Source organism: Aotus nancymaae, unplaced genomic scaffold (assembly GCF_030222135.1).
Source record: "Aotus nancymaae isolate 86718 unplaced genomic scaffold, 86718_ANA_hifiasm-v0.15.2.pri h1tg000008l, whole genome shotgun sequence".
Lineage (NCBI taxonomy): Eukaryota > Metazoa > Chordata > Mammalia > Primates > Aotidae > Aotus > Aotus nancymaae.
In genome coordinates, this window is record NW_026988419.1 from 37,722,087 (window position 1) to 37,748,490 (window position 26,404).

At 38.1% G+C, this 26,404-nt stretch overlaps 2 protein-coding genes across 6 annotated transcripts in view; one reads left to right on the top strand and one right to left on the bottom strand.

Moving 5' to 3' along the window:
* DNAH7 (dynein axonemal heavy chain 7) overlaps positions 1-23,144 on the top strand; it is a 260,963-nt gene extending 237,819 nt beyond the window's left edge. Inside the window, 7 exon segments of the mRNA XM_064372762.1 lie at positions 780-965; positions 2,424-2,561; positions 6,476-6,706; positions 13,469-13,621; positions 15,231-15,408; positions 20,423-20,526; positions 22,715-23,144. Of these exon segments, the coding sequence (XP_064228832.1) occupies positions 780-965; positions 2,424-2,561; positions 6,476-6,706; positions 13,469-13,621; positions 15,231-15,408; positions 20,423-20,526; positions 22,715-22,921 (1,197 nt within the window). The 3' untranslated portion in view covers positions 22,922-23,144.
* Positions 23,145-23,152: 8 nt separating this feature from the next.
* SLC39A10 (solute carrier family 39 member 10) overlaps positions 23,153-26,404 on the bottom strand; it is a 167,813-nt gene continuing 164,561 nt past the window's right edge. For all 5 annotated transcript variants that reach the window (XM_064373221.1, XM_012454046.2, XM_012454043.3 and 2 more), the window contains one exon: positions 23,153-25,912. In XM_064373221.1, the coding sequence (XP_064229291.1) occupies positions 25,754-25,912 (159 nt within the window). In that variant the 3' untranslated portion in view covers positions 23,153-25,753. The remainder of the gene's footprint in view (positions 25,913-26,404) is intronic.

A 26,404-nucleotide genomic window follows, 5' to 3' on the forward strand; every position in this document is an offset into this window, starting at 1 on the left:
GTGTGTATATATGCGTGTGTGTGTATATATATGCATGTGTGTGTGTATATATATGAGTGTGTGTGTGTATATATGTATATATAAAATTCCAATTGTCAAATATATATGGATATTGAAAGGCGGTGAAGTAACACTGCTGATCTCTGAGTTTGTATATGTGTATATATATATTTTTAGACAGGATCTTGCTCTGTCACCCAGGCTGGAGAGTAGTGACACGATTAGAATTCACTGCAGCTTTGATCCTGCTACCTCAGCCTCCTCCCTAGCTGGGACTATAGGCATGTGCTTCCATACCTGGTTAATTTTTTTTTTCTTTTTTGGTATGGACAGGGTCTTCTCATGTTGCCCAGGCTGTTCTCGAACTACTGGGCTCAAGTGATCCTCCCTCCTTGGCCTCTCAAAGTGCTGGGATTACAGGTGTGAGCCACCATGACCGGCCCTCTGAATTATACTGTATCTGCTTTGCATGCTACTCAGCAGTGTAAAGTTTTCACAGATGACATTATGATCTAATTCATTTGTATCTGGCACACAGTAAGTATTGAAATAATTTTGGTTGATAGACAATAAATTCACAAGTTAATAGAGGAGTTCCATTCTCAGCATTGACTGGATGGAAATAAAAAGCCAGAAAAGAAGAGAACAACACTGGGAAAAATGGCAACAATTAACAGGGAACCATACGAAGGGAAGCTGTGTCAATGCAAACAAGAAACACGGTTCTGTATAACATGCCGCTGATGAACTGGCTGACTGACGTGCGCTCTCCATCTTAGGAAGTGCCATATGATGCTCTGCGGTACATGACCGGCGAATGCAATTATGGAGGCAGAGTGACCGATGACTGGGACCGGCGCACGCTGCGCAGCATTCTAAACAAATTCTTCAATCCAGAATTAGTTGAAAATTCAGGCTATAAATTTGACTCAAGTGGCATCTATTTTGTTCCTCCTTCTGGTGATGTAAGTATGCCCTTCAAAGAAACTAAAAGTAGTAAGACATGAAATTATTTTGGTGGTGATATTTTTTAAATGGTGATTTTCCTGCAGGTTTTGTTTTTTGTTACCCTTGTCTGTGCTTTCTTCAGTCATATAGTGATAGAACAAAGCTCACGCTATAGGTGGAGTTAGAGGTTTCCTGTTTGTTGTAACGTAAAGAGTATCAGAAACATTTCTCACTCAAGAATAGCTTTTTCAGCCACCTGAAGTTCTGTCATCGTGAACTCAGCCCTTTGGCTAAAAAGATATTGTCCCCAATTAAAATGAAAATACATAAGAGATATTATTAGCAAAATATCATTAGCAGTAATAGTTAATATTTATATTACAATTATTTAGAAGTCAGTTGCAAGTAATTATCTCACTATCAAATTAACATTGTTATTATTATTTTATCCCAAGTGAGAAAGCAGGTTCGTTACAGTAGAATAATTTGCCCAAGGCCACACAGGTAAGAAGGTGGCGGCAAGTCACAGAACCACCTGCAGCCCAATTCCAAGATTCCCTTCTGCTCTTCTCGAGTCCTGGCCACTGCATTCTGATGATCACAGTGGATTTCTAGAGATTGCTAGGACAATCAAGTTCTTTCTCATTTTATTCCCAGAAGTCAAAGGGCATATACTGAAAGTTAAATACAAGCAACAGCAGCATATACTGTAATCCCCCAACCCTGACCCCATCTTCCACTAGGATTAATGCTGGCTGAGGGCAGATGTAGGTGTAGATAAAGGGAAAAAAACAGTCCTAAAGCCTAGGTCACAGATTGGGTACAGCAAGTCAACATGGGAGTTGAGGTAACAAGATCTCCAATGATGAAAAGAGCAAGACGAAGTACGGTGTTTGTAACATGACCCAAATAGTAAAGCCATCCATGACCAAACTTTGCCATGTCTGTGTGTGGATGTTTGTATATGATTATATGAGCGTCAAGGAAGGTACGAAATTTTAATAGAAGTCGGTTTAAATAAAATATAAAATATGTATGTATGCATAAAAAGTATAAATGTTAATGGTGATTATCTCAGAATAACAGAATTTTAAATTTTACTTTTATGAATTGGGTGGATTTTTCACAATCAGTAAATAAGAAAAAAATATTGTGATAAATTAAGAATAGCCATCAGCAAAATATGACACAGAAAGATTTCTCTGTAGGTAATTTCTAAATAAAGTTACCAGGTTTCCCCACCCCAATTAAAAAACCCATTCCAATTGAATGGTACATCTTCTTTTTCTCTCTAGATATGTTCATATATTTTTTAACTTTGGCCCAGGCTAAAAGAAAGTGAAAGTGCTCAGTGTCCAGCCTCATAGGCCTATCTGCTCAATAACTGGAGTATTGAAAATTACCTTCTTTCTGTGAAAAGTTTTAGAGTGTAATTGATTTCTAACCTCCTGACTTCTTGTTATTCATCTCTGCAGCACAAAAGCTACATCGAATACACAAAGACTCTGCCACTGACCCCAGCACCAGAAATCTTTGGGATGAATGCCAATGCAGATATCACTAAGGATCAGTCAGAGACTCAACTGCTATTTGATAATATTCTTCTTACACAGGTGTGTGATCTGTATAGGAGCCAGCTTCTGAGGCCTGGGAAGGATGCTTCCCAGGTAGCATGTGCCAGCACTGAACAGGCTTCCTTACACAATTCTGTTCAAGCGGAGAAACATTTAAAGGAAAAGACAAAAATGTCTGTACAACTTGAATATGGATTTGAACACTAAGTACATGAACATATTGGGATTTTTTTTTTCATCAGTCTTTTTCTGGGAACCAAGACCTATTTGAGTATCATTCTCCTTCTAGGAGTTTCATTTTGCCTTTTTTTGCATAAACCTTGCCCAAATACATCATACATTGTATCTCTCTTAAATTTCTTTAAAGTGGAAGAAAAATTTCAAAGATACTTGGGAAGCAGTTTGATGACGGAATTTGTCTGTAATTTTACCTATCTTAATTTCCAGTCCCCTGGTATTTCAACAGCTATTCCAGAACATTTAACCTGATTTACATGGACACAGTTTCATTCACACTAATATTTTATCAGATTTATTTTATCATAATATTTAAAATATAATTGCAATAGTGAGTACAAAATGAATTTAAAAGTATAGAAGAAGAATTTGTAAATGCAACCCTACTGGAGAGTGTGTAAGTGCATTGGCATGTAGGAAAACAATCTGTGAAGACATCAGAATTTAGCTGCCATGAGCACAGGTCAGTACATTTTAATGAAAAACATTGGCTAATGTTGCTTGTCTATTAAGAGACCTTCTGTTGTATTGTTCTTCCTTTAGAAGATATGCTCAGTTGTTAATTTGTTTTTTGAAAGCAAATTAGTCCAAATGGCAAGAATTCCCATAATGATTGCATAAAATTTTGATGAATTAAGGAAGAATAATCAGTCAAGCAAGTTATCCTATTAACTGGAATTCTAACTGATCTTTTTCTTTTTACGGCATCTCAGAGTAAAAATGACAAGTTAACATTTTTGTATAGTGCGTACTCTGTGCTAGTGGTGCTCTAAGTGCTATTATGTATAACAATGCAATGCTAATGACAATCTTATGAAGTGGGGTCTAGCTATTACTATTCCCATTTTACAGTGAGAAAACTGAGGCACGGGAAGATTAAGTAGTTTGGCCATAGTCAGCTAGTACAATTTCAAGTCAGAACTCAAAACCAAGCAGTCTGGCTCCTACCGGTTTGGCTCCAGAGTCTTGTGTTCTAAACCACTATGCTATATTCTCTTTCTAGATTCCAAAAGTGGGATGAGATCTAGAAGGCAGATAGCCAGAGATTCTTAAAAAGCCAAAAATTAGAAGGATAATGTGGTATGCTCTTACTAATGGAAGAATCCATGGAAATCCTATCTCTGCTCTACTCTACTATGACATTTTCTAATAAGGCAAAAGGAACAAAGACTATTTTTACATCCATTGTAGATATTGATAGCACGAAAATTAGTTATTACCTGGGCATAAAAGCATATGTGGAAACATGAATGAGTAGCTCTTTAGGAGCATTAGATTGCATTTAATACACCACAGTCTGACAGCAGGACATTTACAGTGTCTTTTGGCTTTACTTAAACTTGATGGGGTGTGCCACATTACAGAATATATAAAACAGTGGGCTCACTCCAACAGAAAATGACTCCAATCCAAGCAAATAAGTTTAAATACACAAGGGGTATCTTTTCAGTGTATAATTAAACAATCTCTTTCAGTCCTCAAACTCAGGTTGGCAAATACAATTATAGTAATGAGTAAGCAGTAGTTCAGTGATTCTAGATTGGGTTTATCACAGTTCAAAGGTAAAGAGACCAGAACTGCAGAGCTTGGAGAGCAAGTTCATGATGACAAGACTTTTTGTATTTAACTAATTTATCTTAGAAAAAATAAAAGACGAAGCTATCAGAGCTAAGACGTTTACTTGTGCAGAGCTCTTTTGTTTGTGGTTAACTGCCACACGCTAATTTGAATAGGAAAATTGTTTCAACTTAGAATATTATAAAACTAGATTGAGTCTAGGATCTCTGAAAAGGTTAAACTCTCTGATGTCCCTTTGAAAATGAAAATGAATTCTTTAATTCATTTAAGAGGAAAATAAACCTTTAAGATTTATTTTTTTCCCTTTGAAAATGAAAATGAATTCTTTAATTCATTTAAGAGGAAAATAACCCTTAGAAGATTCTAAATGCTATTTGTGATAACTCTAAAGAAAGATGGTAAAAAGGAAAAAGCTAAGGTAAATAATTGTAAGTAAATAGGACCCAATTGGTCTTAATTTTTGGTATCAGTTGGATATTACTTTCAAAAACCTATCACCCTAATCATGTGATCTTTGTGTGTGAGAAATAGGTAAGGGGAATGTATGCTTTACTAACTTTTTTTTTTTTTTTTTTTTTTTTTACAGTTTTTGAAGAACTATAGACCTGGAATTTTTTCCCCCCAGAGGCCCAGATCTTGTTAGAAAATAGGAATATTTTAATGAGTTTTTACTGTCTTTTATGCATACCACAATACTACTGGAAATCAGCATATGATTCCTTAAGTATAATGGAATTAGAGATTTCATTAGTTTTAACCAAATACTTGCATTTCATTCTCTATGATTTGTTTTATATATTTTGTTGCAAACCTGGTACTATGGAATCATAATAAAGGATTGTTAAATGAGTATATCTCATTTTTAATAGCACATAATTAAAACTTACCAACATGTAATTATTTTATTGTGAAACTTTATAGGATATTATGGTAGTATGTGGTAAGTAATGTTAAAAGTCACAGTAGAGGCCAGACATGGTGGCTCATACTTGTAATCCCAGCACTTTGGGAGGTCAAAGCAGTTGGATCACCTGAGGTCAGGAGTTCGAGAGCAGCCTAGCCAACATGGTGAAACCCTGTCTCTACCAAAATTACAAAAAGTAGCCAGGTGTGATGCAGGCGCCTGTAATCCCAGCTATTTGGGAGGCTGAGGCAGGAGAAGTGTTTGAACCTGGGAGGCAGAGGTTGCAGTGAGCAGAGATTGTGCCACTGCACTCAAGCCTGGGCAACAGAGCAAGACTCCACCTCAAAAAAAAAAAAAAAAGTCACAGTAGAAACTTAGGTAAAAATAGTTAATATTTTCAGAATAGATTTTGAGAATATTTAATATTTATGGTGTAGAAACCAGGAAACATAAAATCTAAAAGAAGACTAAACACAATTTCCTTGGACTGAGAAAACTTGTGATATATTTATATTCTAATAGTACTTGTTCTCTTTCAACAGGCACACCCCATATTCATTTGTTCTAAGGATTTAATAGTTTTTTTCCCCAGAAAATATAGATTCATTTACACAATGCCACTATAAATATAAAAAACAAAAATGGAATTGAAATTCTCCTTCCTTGCTTCCAACGTGAATCACGAAAGTCTGTCTTTTCTCCATAACTCTTCCACTGCTAAGAAGACATGAGCTTATTTTCTTTGCTCTCCTGGTTCAAGGAGAAAACTATATCTCTGCTTTTGGCAACCAGTAGACACCAAAGTTATTAGCAAATATATTTTGTGGCATGCTTTCTCAAAGCAAGATAAGATTTCCCCCTTCTGGTTTTAATGCCCCTCATCAGTTGGCCACTCTACCAATGCGGTGCTTTTTCTCCCACTATCTGCAGCATCTGCTCCTCCCCCTGCACCCAGACAGCCAAACATACAGCTTATGTGCTTTATCCAATAGATCCTCGTTTGCCTCTGAACACATTACATGCTCTTATTCCTCCTCCCTAACAATAGTTTTCTCTTGAAAATCCATCCTCCTTCCTGTTACCATCACTCTAATAAATCTTGTGTGGCGAGGGATCATGGATAAAATAGCAGAGCAATGTTCTTTCTTATAAAGATTTACCTTAGGATTTTTCCTGTTCAGCTATTCTCAGACCTTTATGAGGATTTTTGAGTTATAATTTGGATTCTTCACAGTCTCGTTCAGCAGGTGCTGGTGCAAAATCATCAGATGAAGTAGTGAATGAGGTTGCTGGTGACATCTTGGGCAAACTTCCAAACAACTTTGATGTTGAGGCTGCTATGAGGAGATACCCAACAACTTATACGCAGAGCATGAACACTGTACTTGTCCAAGAGATGGAACAGTTTAATAAGTTACTGAAGACCATAAGAGATTCATGCATAAATATTCAAAAAGCAGTCAAGGTAAGGTGGAAAACACCAAAAAACCCACTAAATGATATATAGCATTCATTTATTGAGCAAATATTTGCTGTGCATAAATAATGTGTAAGCACTGTTTTGGGTTCTGGGGACAGATAAGATTAGAAAATAATTCTTGCCCTTGAGGAGCTAATAGAATTCTGGAAGTGAGAGTTAATAAACAGGGAGATAAGTATAGAGGATGCTATTAGATAGGGATAGGACCCTGGATTGGATATATGCTAAGGAGACACAGTATGGTAAGGAATGGAACACTTGCCCTCATAAAGCACATTTATTTTTATTTTGTTAGAGATGGGGGTCTCACTCTGTCACCCAGACTGGAGTACAGTGATGTGATCACAGGTCTCCGCAACCTTGAACCCCTGGGCTCAAGGAATCCATTCGTCTCACCTTCCTGAGTAGCTGGGACTAGAGGTGTGAGCCACCAAGCCTGGCTAAGTTTTCTTTAATTTTTTTTTTTTTTTAATTTAGAGAGATGGGGTCTTGCCATCCTGCCCAGGCTGGTCTTGAACTCCTAGGCTCAAGTCATACTCCTGCCTCAGCCTCCCAAAGTGCAGGGATTATAGGTGTGAGCCACCAACTTCTGGCCCAAACTCAAATTTTAGTGAGGGAGGCAAACTGAAAAATAAATGGGCCAGGCTCATACCTGTAATCCTAATACATTGGAAGGCCAAGCGGGAGGATTGCTTGAGCTCAGGAGTTTGAGACCTTCCTGGGCAACACAGCAAGATCTCATCTCTTCTGGAAAAAGAACAGAAAAATGCCAGGCATGGTAGTTCATGCTACTCAGGAGGCTGAGACAGGAGGATGGCTGGAACCTGGGAGGTTAAGGTTGCAGTAAGCTACCATTCTACCCCTGCACTCCAACCCAGGAAACAGAGTGAGACCCTGTGTCAAAATAAAAATAAAAACAAACAAATACATACATAATTTTGGAAAGTGATAAGTTATAGGGAAAAAACTAAGATTAGAGAGTAGAGAATGATGGGAGAGAAGCTGTCTTAGGTTGGGTCAGGTCCTTCTGAGGCATGAATCTCGGAGGGACACCTAAATGACATTAAGGGGCAAGCCATGGGACATTTCAGGGAAGAGCATTTTAGGCAGAGGGTATGACACAAGTTTAAAGTCAAGAGAAGACAAGCTGGGCCTGGTCCAGGAACACAAGTAGGAAGGCTGATAGACTAGAGTGGAGTGAGCATAAGACAGACCCTGGTACTAGAGAGAAGACGCTAGAGGCTGGATCGTGATGTTGTTGTCAGCCATAGTTAGGGTCTTAAATGTCATTTTATTTTAAAGTATAAATGTAAAAGACACCTTCACAGGGTTTTAAGCAATGAATTGAAATGACCCATTTTACATTTTAAAACGTTTAACCACTGCCGAAAGGATTATGGCAAAACGAGTACAGACAGAGACCAATGATATGATTGAAGAAATCCAGCTGAACTTGTCTCTTGTAGTAACACTGGAGGTGTGCTTTCTTCTTTTTATTCTTTTTTCTTTTGTCTCATCTTACTGTGTATTTTCAACTAGCCTGTCTTCTAGCTCACTAATTATTTCTTCTGCTTGATTAGTTCTGCTGTTAAGAGACTCTGATGCATTATTCAGCATATTAATTGCATTTTTTAGCTCCAGAATTTCTGCTTGATTCTTTTTAATTATCTCAATCTTTTTGTTAAATTTATCTAATAGGATTCTGGATTCCTTCTTGGTCTTATTTGGAATTTTTTTTTTTTTTTTTTTTAGTTTCCTCAAAACAGTTATTTGAATTCTCTGTCTGAAAGGTCACATATCTCTGTCTCTCCAGGATTGGTCATTGGTGCCTTATTTAGTTTATTTGGTAAGGTCATGTTTTCTGAATGGTCTTATTATTATTATTTTTTTATTGTTTGCTACCCAGACACCATTCAATATCCTACATGGTCTTGATGCTTGTGGATGTTTGTCAGTGTGTGGGCACTGATGAGTATTTATCGTAGTCTTCACAGTCTGGGCTTGTTTGTACCCTTGCTTCTTGGGAATGCTTTCCAGATATTTGAAGAGACTTGTATGTTGCAATCTAAGTTTTTGGTCACTGCAACTGTATCTGCTTTAGGGGGCACTAGAAGCCCAGTAATGCTGTAGCTCTTTCAGACTCATAGAGATACTGCCTTGGTGGTCTTGGATAAGGTCCAGAAGACTTCTCTAAATTGCAGGGGAAGGAGTCTTGTTCTCTTCACTTTGTTTCTCATAAACACATGGACTCTCTCTGTGCTGAGTTGAAGCCAGGAGAGGGGAGACACAAGCACCCATATGGCCACCAACGTTGAGACTGTGCTGAGTCAGACCTGAAACCAGCACAGCACTGGGTCTCATCCAAGGCCTGTTGTAACCACTCCCTGGCTACTGTCTATGTTTGCTCAAGGCCCTGGGACTCTACAGTAGTCAGCAGGTGGCAAACCCAACCAAGCTTGTGTCCTTCTCTTCACAGCAGTGAGTTCTCCTGGGCCCTGGATAAGTCCAGAGATGTTCTGTGGGAGTCAGAGCCTAAAGAGCCTGAAAATTTAAGAATTTGCCTGGTGCTCTCTTCTGCAGCTGAGCTGGCACCCAAACCACAAGACAAAGCTCTTCTCATACACAGTTGTGTTGTCTTTTTTTCCCATTCCACAGGCAGAAGAGCCTCTCCCTGTAGCCACTATCACCACAGGTCAACAGCAAGTACTGCCAGGCTACTTCCTGATCTTCACTCAAGGCCCAAGGACTCTTCAGCCACCTTGTGGTGAAAGTTGCCAGGCCTGGGACTTACCCTTTAGAGCAGTGTGCCCCACAAAGTAAACTAAGTCAAAGTTAGTATGTAATTTAATAGCTAGCAAGTAGCCAAGTATTAATTAAGAAGATTTTTCTATTAAAATTTGGTTAGATCAGGTGCAGGTGCAGATCCCAGTACTTTAGGAGGCTGAGAAAGGGATTGCTTGAGGCTAGAAGTTTGAGACTGGCATGGGCAACGTAGCGAGACCCTGTCTCTACAATTTTTTTTTTTTTTTTTTGAGACAGGGTATCATTTTGTCAGCCAGGCTGGAGTGCAGCAGCACAGTCTTGGCTCACTGCAGCCTCGACCCCCCAGGTTCAAGCGATCCTCTTGCCTCAGCCCCCCAAGTAGCTGGGATTATAGACGTGCACCACCACACCCAGCTAATTTTTATATTTTTTGTAGAGACGGGGTTTCACCATGTTGCCCAGGCTAGGCTTGAACTCCTTTCCAGAGCCAAGGCCTGGAATCAGGGACCCTAAGACCTCACTGTAGCAGTCAAGCTGGTACCTAAGCTGCAAGTCAAAGTCCCCTTTACTCTTCCCTGTGCTTTCCTCAGAAGGGAATCTCTCCTGGTAGCCACCACAGGTGGGAACATGCAGGGTCACAACTGAAGCCAGCATGGCTCTGAGTCACTCAAGGCCCATGGTGTGTATACCTGGCTACTGCTGCTTATTACTCAGGGCCCAAGAGCTCCTTAGTAAGGAGGTGATGAATCCTGCCAGGAGTAGACCCTTCCCTTCAAGTGTGCAGGTTCCTTTATGACCCAAGAAGTGTCTAGAAATTTTGTCCAGGAACCAGGACTTAGAATGTGGGCCCTAGGACTGTTCCCAGTGCCCCATCCTACTGTGGCTGAACTGGCCCCAAGTGGAAAGACACAGTCCTCTTTACTCTTCCCTTTCCTTTCCTCAAGCCGTAGGAAGTTGGAGCTGCAAGCTGTGCTGCCTGGGATTGAGGGAGGGGTGGTGCAAGCACTCCATTAACCACCCTGGTAGTGTCTCACTAGATTGCATGTCCCCCAAGCCCCTAGCTCTGGGTCTAGCACAGGACTAGGACTTGCCTAGGAATTGTAGGCCCCATGGCCTAGACTGCCTTTCAAGTTTGTTTAGAATCCCAGAGCACTTTAGCTGGTGGTGGCAAGGCTTGCTGAATCTGAAGTTCCAACCACTGGGATATGTGATTCCCCTGTAGCTAGGGTTGGTCTAAATGCTTCTTTCACAGGCATCAGCTGAGCTCTTCCTGGTGCTGCTGTCCTCTGTGACAGGGAAGCACTAAGTTCCTGTGCGAAGTCTCAATCACCACACTCTCCCACAAGCAACAGATTCTCAGCACCACAAGGCCACTGCTGGGGGATGGAGGAGGAGTGGCATCTGAGCAATTCAAGACTGTCTTCCCTACCCTATTCAGTGCCTCTTTCAGTGATTAAAAGTTAAAACCGGGTACTGTGATCATTCACCTGATTTTTGGTTCTTATGAAGTTGCTTTTTGGTGTAGATAGTTGTTAAATTTGGTGTTCCTGCAGGGAGAACAATTTATGGAGGCTTCCATTGGCCATCTTGCTCTGCCTCCCTCCTCAAACATTGCTATGTCGATACGTTTAAAATGTAAATACATTTTAAAATGTAAATGAAATAAACAAATTCTTGGGAAAACATGTTACCAAATTGATACAAGAAGAAGTAAAAAATCTGAAAAATCTTTTTTGTGTTTAGAAGTTGAATGCATAATTGAAAAACTTTTCATGTTAGAAGCCTCTTCTGGCATCTGATAATTTGGGGTTGTTTGCTTATGTGTAAGAATGGGCATTATCATGTTGAATGAACACAATAAGAATACTGTTGATTGTTGATTGTGGTCTTCAATGTAGTGTTAGCTGGACTGTGGTCTTCAACATAGTGTTAGCTGGACTGTGGTTTTCAGTGTAGTGTTAGCTGGAGTGTGGTCTTCAGTGTAGTGTTAGCTGGACTGTGGTCTTCAATGTAGTGTTAGCTGGACTGTGGTCTTCAACATAGTGTTAGCTGGACTGTGGTCTTCAATGTAGTGTTAGCTGGACTGTGGTCTTCAATGTAGTGTTAGCTGGCTAGGCCGTTTGTTTTAAGAAACATTGAGCATGATTATGTATTTCTTCCTGACCTGCTTCTTCCTGTCTCCTTCCTGGAAGATAAAGGGCTGGCTTCTAGTACTCTGGGAACTAAAAGGGAAAAGAAGCCCCAGGGATCTCAGTATCCAGTATTCATACATTCACTTAATCCTCCTGATATTGGTATGATAACTTTAGCCCTAACAGAGTCTGGCATTTCCTACTCTAGGGATTTCTGCATTTTTCATTCCGGGTTATATTCAAGGTAGGCAACACATAGTTTGGGGGCGGGGGAGGAAGATCTAGGATTCTGTTTTTTATACCAGGTTTTAATGATCTTTAACATTGACCTCCTTGCCCCACTTTCAGAAGTACCTAGGACATTCATTTCCAAGATTTAGGGGTATTCTGCGGTGTGTGTCTGGCTGATTCTCAGCTTTTCTTCCTGCCAACTTAGGATCAGGTTTCTTCTGTCTGCTAAGTCTACTACCAGCTGTCCATATGATTCCTAGCTCCCACAAATGTGTTGTCATTTTCTCTTCCCCTCTTTGTTTCTACACTTGGGGGCTTATGTCTTTAAAAAGTCAATTATTTTACTGCTGTTTCAGTGGGGTTTTGAGAAGAAGGCAAATGAAATGTGTGTATTTAGTACATCAAATTTACTCCCAAATCTTCTCCATATGTTAGTTGGAATAATATTTTCAACTATAGGAAAGACAGAAATGACAGTAGCATCTGGCCCAATTAAAAGTCAAAGGAATTTTCAGGGCCTTCAAAGTCTTAACACCTGTGCATCAGTCACTTAAAATGGGAATGGTCAACTAGACTTCATAATTCAATTCTAGGACATTTTAGCTTTTCAAAGCATTTTATGTAACATTTCTAATTTTATATTTATCACCATCCTTTCCAGAATGCAGTGTAGAGCTATATTACTTATCCACTTAATAGACAGTAAACTAAGTCAAAGTTAGTCTGTGATTTAATGGTTAGTGACTAGCCAAGTATTGATTAAGAAGATTTTTTTCTATTAAAATTGGGTGAGATAAGGTGCAGGTGCAGTGGTTCATGCCTATAACCCCAGCACTTTGGGAGGTGAAGACAGAAGGACTGCTTGAGGCTAGGAGTTTGAGACCAGCATGGGCAACATAGTCACACCCCATCTCTATAATTCTTTTTTTTTTTCGAGACAGGGTCTCACTTTGTCACCCAGGTTGGAGTGCAGTGACACAATCTTGGCTCACTGCAGCCTCAACCTCCCAGGTTCAAGCGATCCTTTTGCCTCAGCCCCCTAAGTTGCTGGTTCTACAAGTGTGTACCACCACGCCCAGCTAATTTTTGTATTTTTTTGTAGAGATGAGGTTTTCCCATGTGGCCCAGTCTCATCATTAACTTGAGCTCAAGTGATTCACCTGCCTTGGCCCCAAAGTGCTAGGATTACAGGCATGAGCCACCCTCCATGGTCTCCTATACAAAAAGAAATTTTCGAGTAAAATATTAGTCAGGTGTGGTGATGCATGCCTGTAGATGCATGCTCCTTACTTGGGAGCCTGTGGTGGAAGGATTAGTTGAGCCCAGAAGGTCAAGGTTGCAGTGAGCCATTATCCCACCACTGCACTCCAGCCTGGGCAACAACAGAGAAAGACCCCATCTCAAAAAAGAAAAAAATTTTTGGTTAGATTAAAATTGTTAATATTTTTCTAAGGAATAGTTCAAATAAGCAAAAACAAATATTTCCACTTTTTTTTTTTCTGTATGACTCAACCTTAACTAATCACAATTGTGAACAAAGGATAATTGTGAAGGAGGTATTTATACTATTATGCTATTTATATTTATACTGTGATATTTACCAAGGTTAAATGTGTTTCAGGGGCTTGTAGTCATGTCTACAGAACTTGAAGAAGTGGTTAGCAGCATTTTGAATGTCAAAATTCCAGAAATGTGGATGGGTAAATCCTACCCAAGCCTTAAACCACTTGGCAGCTATGTGAATGACTTCCTTGCAAGACTAAAATTCTTGCAGGTAAGTTCATTCAAATGATCGTACGTTGTTAAGTTTCTCTTGTTTTCTTTTTCTTCATCAGAATGCTTAATGTAATAAGTATTACTCTCTTAATTTTTCTGTGCATCCCGGACATAAATCACCACTTCTTAATCTTTCATAAGATGTTTGTAACTGCTACACTGAACTGTCAAAAAGCTAGTATTAAATGAAGGGAGAAAACATCTAGCTATGTTGATTTTTCCACTAAGTAGTCAACATTAAAATAAATACCTACAGCAAAGCATCTTAGAAAGCCAGTCAAGCTACCAGTGAGGGGTATTATATCTTCATTTCCCAGCACTTTTCTAGGTCATGAAATCACTGGATTGCTGGTTCAGGCCAAGTCAGTAATGACCTCAATGGCTAATTGTCTTAGAAATGTTGAGTGGGCAGAAGCCTACTAATTGTCTGGTAATATTGGTGCTGAACTATGTTCTTATTAACAATTATACCTATTAGAAATATTGATTAATTTCCTAGAGTCTGTACAAAATGTGTCAACAGCCACCTATAAAGATATTTCTGCAGGAATAAAATCTCCCTTTTCATAATACAAGCCTTTTGTTATGCTAGAGCCAATACTAAGGAACTAAGATAGTTTTTGAAGGATAAAGTTCTATCTTGGGCTCTTAGAGGGAAAAGCTTTTCAAATTCATTTCTTCAGATTGGCTTCTCTAATTTACCATCTATCTAATTAAAGTTGATATTCAACTAACTCACCATTAGAATCTATGTTATGAACAGAGAATTAAAGTATCTTGACATTTCTAAAGGCTTTAAGGTCTCACTACCTGGCTTCTTTCAGGAATTCCTGGCACAATATTGTGTTCCTATATGTTGAAGTTTATTGTCTTTCAGTGAAGTAGGAAGAAAAACTTCCAAAGCAACATTCTGTTGGGACTGATGACTAATTAGAGAAAAAAAGTGAAAAACATTACCATCTGACCAGACTTGATGGGGATCTCTTCTGTTCAACTGTATAACATGATATATTATATAACAATGCATATTAGATATTAACTATTGTAGGGAGCCTTTCTGAAAGAGTCACGGGGCATGTATAACACAGACATTTATGTTTGTTATTAATGGTCATTGTAATTCCCAAGCTGATATAAGTATGAAATTGAAGTCAGGACAAACACTGAATATGCTATCTGTTTTTAAAACCTTGATAGTATGGCTTGTTATTCCTCAGAGGTAATTTATTAGTTTATCTAAAAGACAATAAATATCTTTGGATAAATTTTATTAAGCAGTGTTGTATTCAAAAGTTGAAAGGCTCACTAGGTGTGGTGGTTCATGCCTGTAATCCCAGCACTCTGGAAGGCTGAGAAAGGCATATTGCTTGAGTCTAGGAGTTTGAGATCAGCCTGTGCAAAATAGCAAAATCTCTTCTCAACTGAAAATACAAAAAATTAGCCAGGTGTGGTGGCATGTGCCTGTATTCCCAGCTACTTGGGAGGCTGAGGTGGGAGGGTCACCTGAGCCTTGCCTGGGCAACCAGAGTGAGACCCTGTTGCCAAGAAAAAAAAAAAAAAAAGGTTGAAAGGCTCTACTGTTAGCTGACTTATGTTTTACACCCTAGCAATGGTACGAGATTGGCCCTCCTCCAGTCTTCTGGCTTTCTGGCTTCTTCTTCACACAAGCCTTCCTGACTGGTGCCCAGCAGAACTATGCCAGGAAATACACAATTCCCATTGATCTTCTTGGGTTTGACTATGAAGTGATGGAAGACAAAGAATACAAGCAGGCTCCTGAGGATGGTAAGTGCAGGGACAGAATGAGTTGGCTCATATCTGGGCACTGAACAAAAACATGACATTCTAGCTTACTTTTCTCAACTGTTAAAAAAGTAATAATCATGAATGTAATTTACCCTAAATGCCAGAGAAAAAAATTATGGAGAGACAGAGAGCAAATGAGTGAGCAGGGGGAAAGAGAGAGAGAGAAGGGTGAGGGGGAATGATGAAGCAAATAGAAGAAAATGATAACAGTAGATGAATCAGGATAAAGGATATATGCATGTCCTTTGCACTTTTTTTTTTGCAAAATTTTATAAGTTAGAAGTTATTTCTAAAACATTAAGAAGAAAGTAATCATCAAATTAACAGCACATGGGATAACAGCCATAATCTTATGTTGGCTGTGGGGACTGGACATGGTACAGCATTGGAAAGGTTTTTTCCCTGGTCCCTTGAAGAGTATACCTTTGTAGAATCCTAAAATATGTATTCTGTCCTGTTATATATATCATTCCAAAACGTATAGCTTATCATTCCAAAATATAACTAATAGAAACATTTGCTTTGTGGTTGAAAGACTGAGGAAAGCTTTCTTAATGGATTGTCTATACTTTATGGCTACCCTGATGTTTTATTTCAAATTTAGTGGACAAGGCCACTATTTTAAACGAGTTATTTTTTAAATGCTACAGATTTCAGAATTTTACCAAAATTGTATTGTCTTTATATAAATGACATTAGTCTCTAAGTGACTGTTAATGTGTACTGCTTTAACTAATGTGTTGAAGACAACTTTCTTAATTATCACTGAATGATGAATTCACTAGCTCACTTTCTATCAGGCCCTGGAGATATCAACAGGGAACAATTTATGATCTTATCCCTCAACTAATTTATACTGTGGTGGGAGACACTAACAAGTAGATATGTAACCACAGCAGTGTATGATAATCACATTACTGTGCCAAGAAGTTTTATTTTAAATTGATGGTCACAAATCTCAAGATGGTTTGTAACACTCTGAAGGAATCCCACTACTATTCCTGGGGATACTCGCTTTCCTCCTCTCGCAACAACCACTTATGCTCTCTTTGCCCTTCCTTCTGTCCCCACATCTCACCTTATTTTTCATGGAAAAAATTAAAAGCCATCTGAAGATAGTTCTTAGCACCACTGACTCCATACATTTGTCAACATCTGCACCCTCGAGGAATCCAGATTTCATTTTCTTTTTCCTTCTCAAGGGCTTTGGTCCTTTAATTGTGCCCTCTCTTTTCAGAACAAATGATTGTTCTCTCATTACTAGATAATTCCTGTCAACCCACAACATGCTCTAGAATCTCTCATCTTAAATCAACCATTTCAGTTGTCTTTCTACATCCCCCTCAGCTACTGTCCCTATCTCCACTCACCATTATAGGAGAATTTCTCAAAGAAATTGTCTTTACATGCTGTCTGCAGGTTCTCACTTCCTACTTCTTATCTACCTTTCATCTTTCTAGAGACATACTTCTCTCTTTGTTTCCAGGACATCACCCTCTCCTGATTTTCCTTATCTCATTGGCCACATTCATGCTGCTTGAGTGGCTCAGGCTCCCCTAATACTAGTTTCTACGGACTCAGTCCTGGGACTATTTCTCCTTTCTGACAGCATCCTATCCCCGAGTGACCTTATTATTTTTTATATCTTCTTTGCTTACATCCTCCAAATGTAAATCTCTGAATCTCCAATCTAGGTCTTTCCTCTAAGATCTAGACCTCTATATCCAATTGACAACCTGAAATCTCCACTTTGGTGTCTCCTGAATATGTAAAATGAGTAATTTATTAAATGGCACCACCATCCAGCCAGAAACCCAGGAATTCTTCATTCTTCTCCTCCCTCATCTGTTCGTATCAAGGGCAGTTGCTCACCTACAGTCCTACTGCCACCACTCTGTTTTTTTTGTTTTTTTTTTTTTTGAGATAGGGTCTCACTCTGTCACCCAGGCTACAGTACAGTGGTACTATCTTGGCTTACTGCAGCCTTGACCTCCTGGGCCGAAGTGATCCTCCCACTCAGCCTCCTGAGTAGCTGGGACCAGAGGCGTGCGCCACCATGCCCAGCTAGTTTTTTTCATTTTTTGTATAGACTGGGCTCCCTGTGTTGCCCAGGCTCATCTCGGACTCCTGAGCTCAAGGATTCCACTCACCTTGCCCTCCCAAAGTGCTGGGATTACAGGCATCAGCCACCGCACCTGGGCCCACCACCATTTTTATCTTGCCATCTGCTCTAGCCTTTATCCTGTCTCCCTCCTGTCATTACCCATTTATTGCCCTTAATTTGTACAGAAGCCACAGATTTTAAAAAATGAAAACATATCAGCCTTTGGTCTCCAATGAAAATCCAGACAACTGAATAAGTTAATAGTTTTTTTTCCCCTTGTGGTTTGAATAAAACCCAGACCCCTTACGGTGACAGTGAGGCCAGGCATGTTCTAGCTGCTGCCCACCCATACGGTCTCGTCCTGTGCCACTATGCTCAGGTCACACTAACCTCCTGACAGTTTCTAGAATGGCTCATGTTCTTTTCTCTTTGGGATCTTTGTTCCTAAGCCCAGACTCAGCATGGTGTACACTTCTCAATCTTCTGGTCTCAGCTTAAATTACTGGTCATTAGCAAGAACTTCTATGAGCTTCCATCTGTTGGAGCTGCCTATTTCACCTTACTCTCCTGTCTTGCAACTCTGCTTATCAACTTCAAAGCATCAGTTAGACTGTAATTATCTTATGTGTTTCTTTCTTTATTATCTCTCTCCCCCACTATATACAGATACTAGGAGAGAGGTGACCTTGTTTGTCTGCACCATTCTTTCCTGAGTGCCTGTCAGTATCTAGCACATAAAGGGCCCTCAAATGGTACTGGGGAAATTCCAAAAATTATGCTACTGGAATCCACTAAAAATTTGTGGACTCTAACCCAACCTTTAAAAGATACCTTTTATTCCGGTCTCTAATACTTAAACAGTTATTGCAGAAACACATTTAAGAACAACAGATGCAAGGAATAAAGAATCGTTGGGACATATGATATCTTAAAAATTGTATTTTTCAGCCACAGATGCTTAACTTACCATTATTCTGATCATTTGTTCAAAATCCCTTTATCTTAACATACTCAGAAGAAACTTTATACCACTGGAGGCTTTTAAAATAAATAAATACAGAAGAAATTTAACAATCTTCTGCTAAGTTGTTTATTGTTTCCTTAATAATATAAGCTTTAACAAAATTTTTTTCCATACAGCTCACTATGATATGTCATAAAAGACACTAATAAATATGAGTTTAAGCCTCTACCCTCATAAAATTAAAAGTATAGGCTGGGCCTGGTGGCTCACGCCTGTAATCCCAGCACTTTGCGAGGTTGACACAGGCAGACCACAAGGTCAGGAGTTTGAGACCAGCCTCACCAACATGGTGAAACCCTCTCTCTACCAAAAATACAAAAATTAGCTGGGTGTGCTGGCATGCACCTGTAATCTCAGCTACCTAGGCGGCTGAGGCAGGAGAATCGCTCGAACCCAGGAGGCAGAGGTTGCAGTGAGCCAAGATCGCGCTACTGCACTCCAGCCTGGGCGACAGAGCAAGACTCTATCTCAAAAAAAAAAAATAATAATAATTTTTTTTAGTTAGATAAATTTAGCAACATACCAGAAGGATAAATAATTTGGTTCAAATTTGGCAATGGAGCAAAGAAATGTTTAAGTTGGGTAAAAGCAAATCAAGAAAATGGCAGGGATACTTACTGTGGGGCTGCTCTGTGCCACTGTGGGGATCCAGACTGCCCAGTCCTTTACACTGAGTCCTCACAATACCCCTAGGGCTCAGATACTACTATTATCACCATTAGACAAGGTGGAAACTAAGGCTCAGGGGGATTAAGTAACTTGCTGAAGGTCTCACAGCTAGTGATTGACAGAGTTGAGATTCAGACCAGGCCATCTGGCTTTCATGCTTAGCTGCTTTCTCTATGGCCTACTACTGAGTTATTTTGGTAAAAGTTTGAAAACATCACATTTCCCAAGGAAAGTTTTCTTAAAGGAGTTATAGTTAATTCTTAAGTATTTAATTCAGATGCAAGAATTTTTTTCTAATTCTTATCATTGTAAAAGGCAGAAGGTGGCATTTGGGTTGAAGTTTGAGCAGCATTGATGTTTCTTTCAGGGTTATATTTTTTGTTGTTGTTGTTGCCGTTGTTTTGAGACATCGAGTCTTGCTCTGTCACCCAGGCTAGAGTGCAATAGTGTGATCTTGGCTCACTGCAACCTCCACCTCCCGGGTTCAAGCAATTATCTTGCCTCTGCCACCCAAGTAGCTGGGATTACAGGCACCAGCCACCACGCCTGGCTAATTTTTGTATTTTTAGTAGAGAGGGGTTTCACCATGTTGGCCAGGCTGGTCTCGAACTCCTGACCTTGTGATCCACCTACCTCAGCCTCCCAAAGTGCTGAGATTACAGGCATGAGCCACAATGCCTGGCCTATACTTTTAATTTTATGAGGGCAGGGGCTAAGGAGAGCTCTTGGCAGTAAGAATAAATTCTAAAAGGGGAGGAGCAATTTAATTCTATGACTTTAGAGATCTATAGAAGGGTACTTTGCTCATATGCTGCTACAAGACATTGGATCCCTATTACATTAAGAACTATTTTCTCCAGATTTCATAGCTTCTGAAAACATAGTATAATCATTGACCAATTAAAAATATAAATTTGATAATGTTCACAAACACTGAGAACTTCCCATAGACTCGTTTAAAATGTCTTTCCTTTTTTGTCTTCCATGCCTTTTTACTGTTGCATTATTTCACTAGGCAAAGTTTAAATGTTCTTGAAATACGGATGTTAAAACATCCGTGAGGTTGCCTTCGTTGGAAAATAAGTCTTAGGCTACAAATCTGTCACCTGCGTAGTACTTACATGTAGAAATTTCAGATTCAGAACTCAAATCAAAATGTGTAATGTGTTATATTAATGTGTTTCTTTTATATTTAGGTGTTTTCATTCATGGATTATTTCTGGATGGAGCTTCCTGGAATAGAAAGATCAAGAAACTTGCAGAATCACATCCCAAAATTCTTTATGATACAGTGCCTGTGGTTAGTAAATTCTAATGATATATACATGTGGAATTATTTTATACATATATGTTATATATAAAGTAGACCCCATCTTGTGTGCATATATATGTACATATGTATATAAGCACACACATACAGAGTCAATTCTTGTTATTTATGGTAATTATATTCTATAAAGTTGCTTCCAAAATTGAATTAGCAAATACTGAACCACTGATCCTGGGAAAATACAAGGTTCTTTCTTTGGTCACAACGTTTTTGTTAGCTGATCAATAAAGAACCTTGTTTTATTTCTGTTTAAAGACACATTATTTAATATACAATGTTGGGTCATTAACAACTCACAGTCAAAATGCTATGAGTTTCGTTGAGGCATAAGCTAGTATTTTTTCTATGAGGCACAGCAGCCTTCTTGCACTTAGAAACATTAGACAGCACTGCGTTACACTTAGGGGCCATTTTAAACAGTGAAATCACCAACAAAAACACAAAAATGTGAAAAACCTGGAACTAAGTAGACCACGAAAAGGAGACTTGTTTACGGTCATGAGAGTTGAAACAAGAAAGCAGAGCCTCACCTGGTTCAACCTGAGCTGGGAACGTGTGATGGATAACGCACAGCTTTGATGCTCTGCGAATGTCCGCCAAAGAGCACGACAGTGCTGCCAACTGATTTTAGGATTAGAAATAAACTTCGGTGAGTAGGCAAATTTGGAAATGTAGAATCCACAAATAGTGAGGTCAATTGTAAATACACACACACATGTGTTCATTATATTTTTTCTTATACTTTTTAAAAGATCATGAAAACCATCAATTTAAAAAGCTACATTTCCTAGGCACCTATCTCCAGCATTGCCAGATTAAGCTTTATAAAATATAGTTTTTTCCATCTATAACTGCATCATAAATAGCTTAAGGTATTTTTACCACAATTTGAAGGGTAGGTCTGGGATGGTGTGATAAAATATAAGCAGTGGGATTTATGTGAGTTCTGTTAGCTGGATTCTCGAAGCAGCTCAAAGACAGGTAAAAAAGCCTTCAGAGCAGCTTAACAGAATCACTGAGGGGTCAACTGACAGCCAATTGTGAGAAATCTGTCATATATTTTTAAATACTGTGGGCACAAAAGTTTAAAATACAAGACCCAAATTGACAGTTGCAACGACAAATAAACGTTTGCAATTTCAGGAGTTGATCGAAATTTAGTTTATTTCACATGGAAACTCTTAAGTAACTTGCAGTGTGTACAAGAAGAAATTTATTTCTAAATGGATAATGATTGTCCTGAATAAGGAGCTAGTTAGAAATAAAAATTCTTATCCCCTGGGGTTGAAATGAAATACATCTGAGTTAAGAAGAATGCTTTGAGTCTTACACTGTAGGTAATATTTGCAAAACTGCCTTGTGGATCCCCCTTATGAAAGTCTGGACTCCACAATTAAGTGGGAGAAATGGAGAAACTCGCATCCTTATAAGCTTCTTCAACAATCTGTGTTTTGACCTAAGAAACCTAAAAGAGGGGTCTGAACATTGGAGTCCTGTCATCTCGAGAATTGCTATTACTTCTACTCCAGAAAAAAAAACTGAATTAAATTATCTTTATGATCATAGTTTGTTCTTACCGTTGCATTCAAAGATCAAATCGCCCCAAAACCTCATTTTTAAGGTTGGTGAGGTTCAACAATAAATTGTAGGAACTTAGTTAATGACTAAAAAGAATGGGGGATAGACTGTGGTTATAAAAGAATGCAATTATATTTTAAACAGCATAATATATATATATATAATCTCCTTTAAAATAGTCTCGTGAAATGGGAAGGTTCTCTAGTTATACAGTTGTTGGTAAAAATCCCTTCAGTATTTGTGGGGACTGTCTTTCAATTACTATAAAGGCACACGATCAGTGGTGGCAATTTGGATTTCATTATTGTAAGCACAAAAAGTCATTACCCAGGTAAGTGTGGCTGAGAGGTGAATAGTTGGAAAATATGCTTTTAGACAGAGTAGGTGAAAACTATTTTTTCTGTTATAAGAGTTCTATAAAATGTTTTGAGCACACAGCACTGCTGGTGAAAATAAAATCTATTTGAGCCACAGAAGTTTGCATACATAACTAACCTTACTCTGAGAATATGATAGTAGGCTCAAACACATGTACATGTAACAGCCTTGATTTAAAGAGGTGTAATGTACTTTCTTCCAGATGTGGCTAAAGCCCTGTAAGAGGGCAGATATACCAAAACAGCCAAGTTATGTTGCTCCATTGTATAAGACAAGTGAGCGGAGAGGAACCTTATCTACCACTGGCCATTCCACGAATTTTGTGATTGCCATGACTCTTCCCTCTGACCAACCCAAGGAGCACTGGATTGGACGAGGTGTAGCACTGTTATGTCAGCATAATTCATAAACAAACAGAAGATGTCACTTCTTTGTTCCTGTTTCTTGTTGTTTGTTGGATGGCTGAATAGAAAGCATATTTTACTACTAAAGCATTTTTTTTTTTTTTGGTTTAAATACATTTGACTAAAGCTAGACCTAAAATTGTGAATTTACTTATGCAAATACAGATTAATATGAGTGAGTCATACTTCAATGTAAGGAAATGCTCTGAAATAAAAACTAAAAACACATTGGCATATTTGCTCTCTTTGAATAACTTTATTTTGGAGGAGTTCCATAAGCATTAGGAACATACATAAAATGACACATCACTGTTGACAATGAAAAAAAAACAGCATATGATAATTTCCAGCTTTTTAAGTAAGTTAAAAAAAAATGATTCAGTTAAAACAAAAGTTTAGATATTTTAGCAAGAATCACCTTGCAGGATCATAATGACATTTAAGCCACTGACTTATTGTTGTTAATGGAAAAAATTCACACTGCATCTCGTTACTAAAGTAGTTCTAAGCATAATCACAGCTGATTGATTGAATGCAATGTGATATATATACCAAAGTTCATATGGATGTCACACAGTGACAGCATTGTACAAGTAACATTAATGACCTCCAACAAACACAATTTTAAATTAGACTGGTCAAGCTAAACGGAATGTTGGAGCCAACAGAAATGTAGTGGAATTCAGATTGTCTAGTAAGACTTCAAACTATACATTAGAATGATGTGAAAACTAAATACTGGTGGAACTCTAACAAACAAACAAAATACTAGCAGCAACTGTTACAGCCCTCTTAAGATTTTTAAAATCTAGCAAATAAGATAGATAATATGACTTCTGAGAGAATATAAAACATTTTACATACTTCAGCATAACCCACTTGCTTTAAATCAGGCATTTAAAACTGGGAGTATATTCCAGCTGTTGTTGCTTTTATAAAAGTTTTAAATGAAGCAGATTTAATGCTGGAATGCAGAATACTCCTTGGGTATAAAAACCCAAAAATGAACTATAAATATATGAATCACTTGAAGTTGGCAGTACTAAATAAAATAACAGCACCTTTTAGCTAGGTTGCTTGAAGGGCCAAGCAATGAGATGAGGACTGTCCTAATTCAGTGCCCAATGCTGAAAATAATCTATGTATAAAACTCTTACTTATTATAAGGAGGCCATACAGAAAGTCAGAAATAACTTTTCAAATTTAAGCATAAATTAAAGAAATAACACCTAAGCTCCCTTACTTATAGCATACAGAAGAAACACTGGCAATAATCTATAAATACCTGGATGCATGTGCTGCTGTTGAAGTTTTATTTTTGTTTTAAAGTTCACGGAGTAAGAGGAAAAGAACAGGACTAAATGATAACATTTTAGATCGAATGGAAAAGAGTTTGGCGCTTATATATTTGAACAATAAGATTGTTACAGCAGCTACACTGGTTGCCAAGCAGATTAAAACAAAGCTAGCTGTACGTAGTTCAAATACAGCTTACCTGGCATAAATGAAGACCATGTGGCATAGGATATAAACAGAAAGCTACATGCATATGACTAGTAATACAAATTATTAAGTCAAAATTCAGGATAAACATGGCTTGCACTTCTCACAAATCATTCACAATTATGGTAGGAGAATAGGGCACCTAAAAAAGAGACTAATCCCTATCAGGCACCAACAGCATATCTTGGCACAAGATGATCAAGTGATTTCAGCTGAGTAATTTAAATGTCTCTTCCAAGTCATTTGGGTACCATGACAGCCACGGCAATAATGGAGTTTATCCTAGTAACTCTTCTAAATTGACACTTCATGTATAGATTACACATGTGGTAAACTTGGATTTTCTGCTTTACAACCTTGCAGCCAGCCACACCATGTGCTCTTGGTTCCAATGCCAAACTGGTAAAGCAATGTGAACATTCAGAACTTACATTTCCCAATTAACTAATTGGAACTGTTAAAGTAGGAAATCAACTATTTAAAGCACATTTGATTCATTTCTTTGATATTTTCTAGAGGGTTACAATTTTTAAAAAAGAACATTGACCACATGCTCTAAACCCTCACCTCCCCCCTCAAAAAAAAATTAAAGTTAAAAAAAACAAAAACAGACCATCCCAACACCAAGTATTGTAACAATACAAAGAACCATTATGAATCTTTCATTAAACTGAAGCTCACACAAACATACAATCACAAATTTCAGTAGTTTAGGCTGCAGGTTTAAACACTACGCAAATATATACAAAAATAGTAACTCTAGATTCAAGAATAAGGGCTTTTCCCAATGCTAAATTCATACTCTAATGCAGCCTGAGCTTTCCTCTAGTTCCTATGTCTACTTTATGCAGTTTCAAAGTTGTGTCAAGTTGATCCCTATCACCACATGTATATATGTAGCTGAATTAAAAAGCACTACAATTCATTCTTAAAACACACAAAAATGTCTCCCCAAAGTCCATTTAAAATATTTTTAAAGTTTAAATAATTTTTTTTGGTTCAATCTCTATTTCTGCATAGCCACAGAAGTTTCTACTAATAAAGAGACTACTTTAGTGTTTTATATGATTTTGTGAAAAGTCTTAAACATACCAACACTGGTTCATGGAGTCCCGTATTCTCCTCTCTTTATCACAAGCTTTATATTTTTAAAAGACCCCTACATGCAGGGAAAACAGTACTGAGCACCAGCCTTTTGTGGTTAGGCTCAAATCTATGGAACTTGTAAGTAGTGCAAGCCACTGACTTTCCTTTGAGCAATGTGCATACAGTACAAGGAACAGATGCAAAGCTGCATGGTAACATTCTCGTAATCAAGTGATTACTGGGAAAGGTCAAAACTGGATGTCAAACACAATTTTGTCTTCATAGAGGGCAATCACCAGCATAATGGCAAATCCGAAGAGCAATCCTAAATTTTGAAGAATGAATTGCCCCACAGGACAAAAGCCATGTTCTTCATTGTCACCATCACCATGCAACATTTCTGGAAGCTAAAAACACAAATCTTCACATTAAATTTGTATAATACTTCCACTCAATTTTTAAAAACATTTTTCCTACTTAAGAAAATTAATGACTAAAATGTAATTATAAATATTTTACTGAACACAATGCTATATAGTGTTCAATAATTTATAAATATACTTATTTATAAATAATTTTATTGAACACAGATATATTTTAGTCAAATACTGAAGAAGTTTTATGCTTTTGCTAGTCATTAAGTCAAAACCAACTCTGTTCCCTCCTCATCATCTCCCACAACAAACACTTAAAATATACACATTAGTCATTTTTCAAACAGTTACCATCCAGTGACCTTATCAATTCTGACATTTTACTTTATGCTAAAGTATAAAACAACTTATTGCCATTAAAACACTCAAAAAAAAATCACCACAATTCCCACATCTACTAATATATCTTAAACTCACTAAGAAAGGCTCTTTTGGGAAATATCTAATTCAAAATGATATCACTTC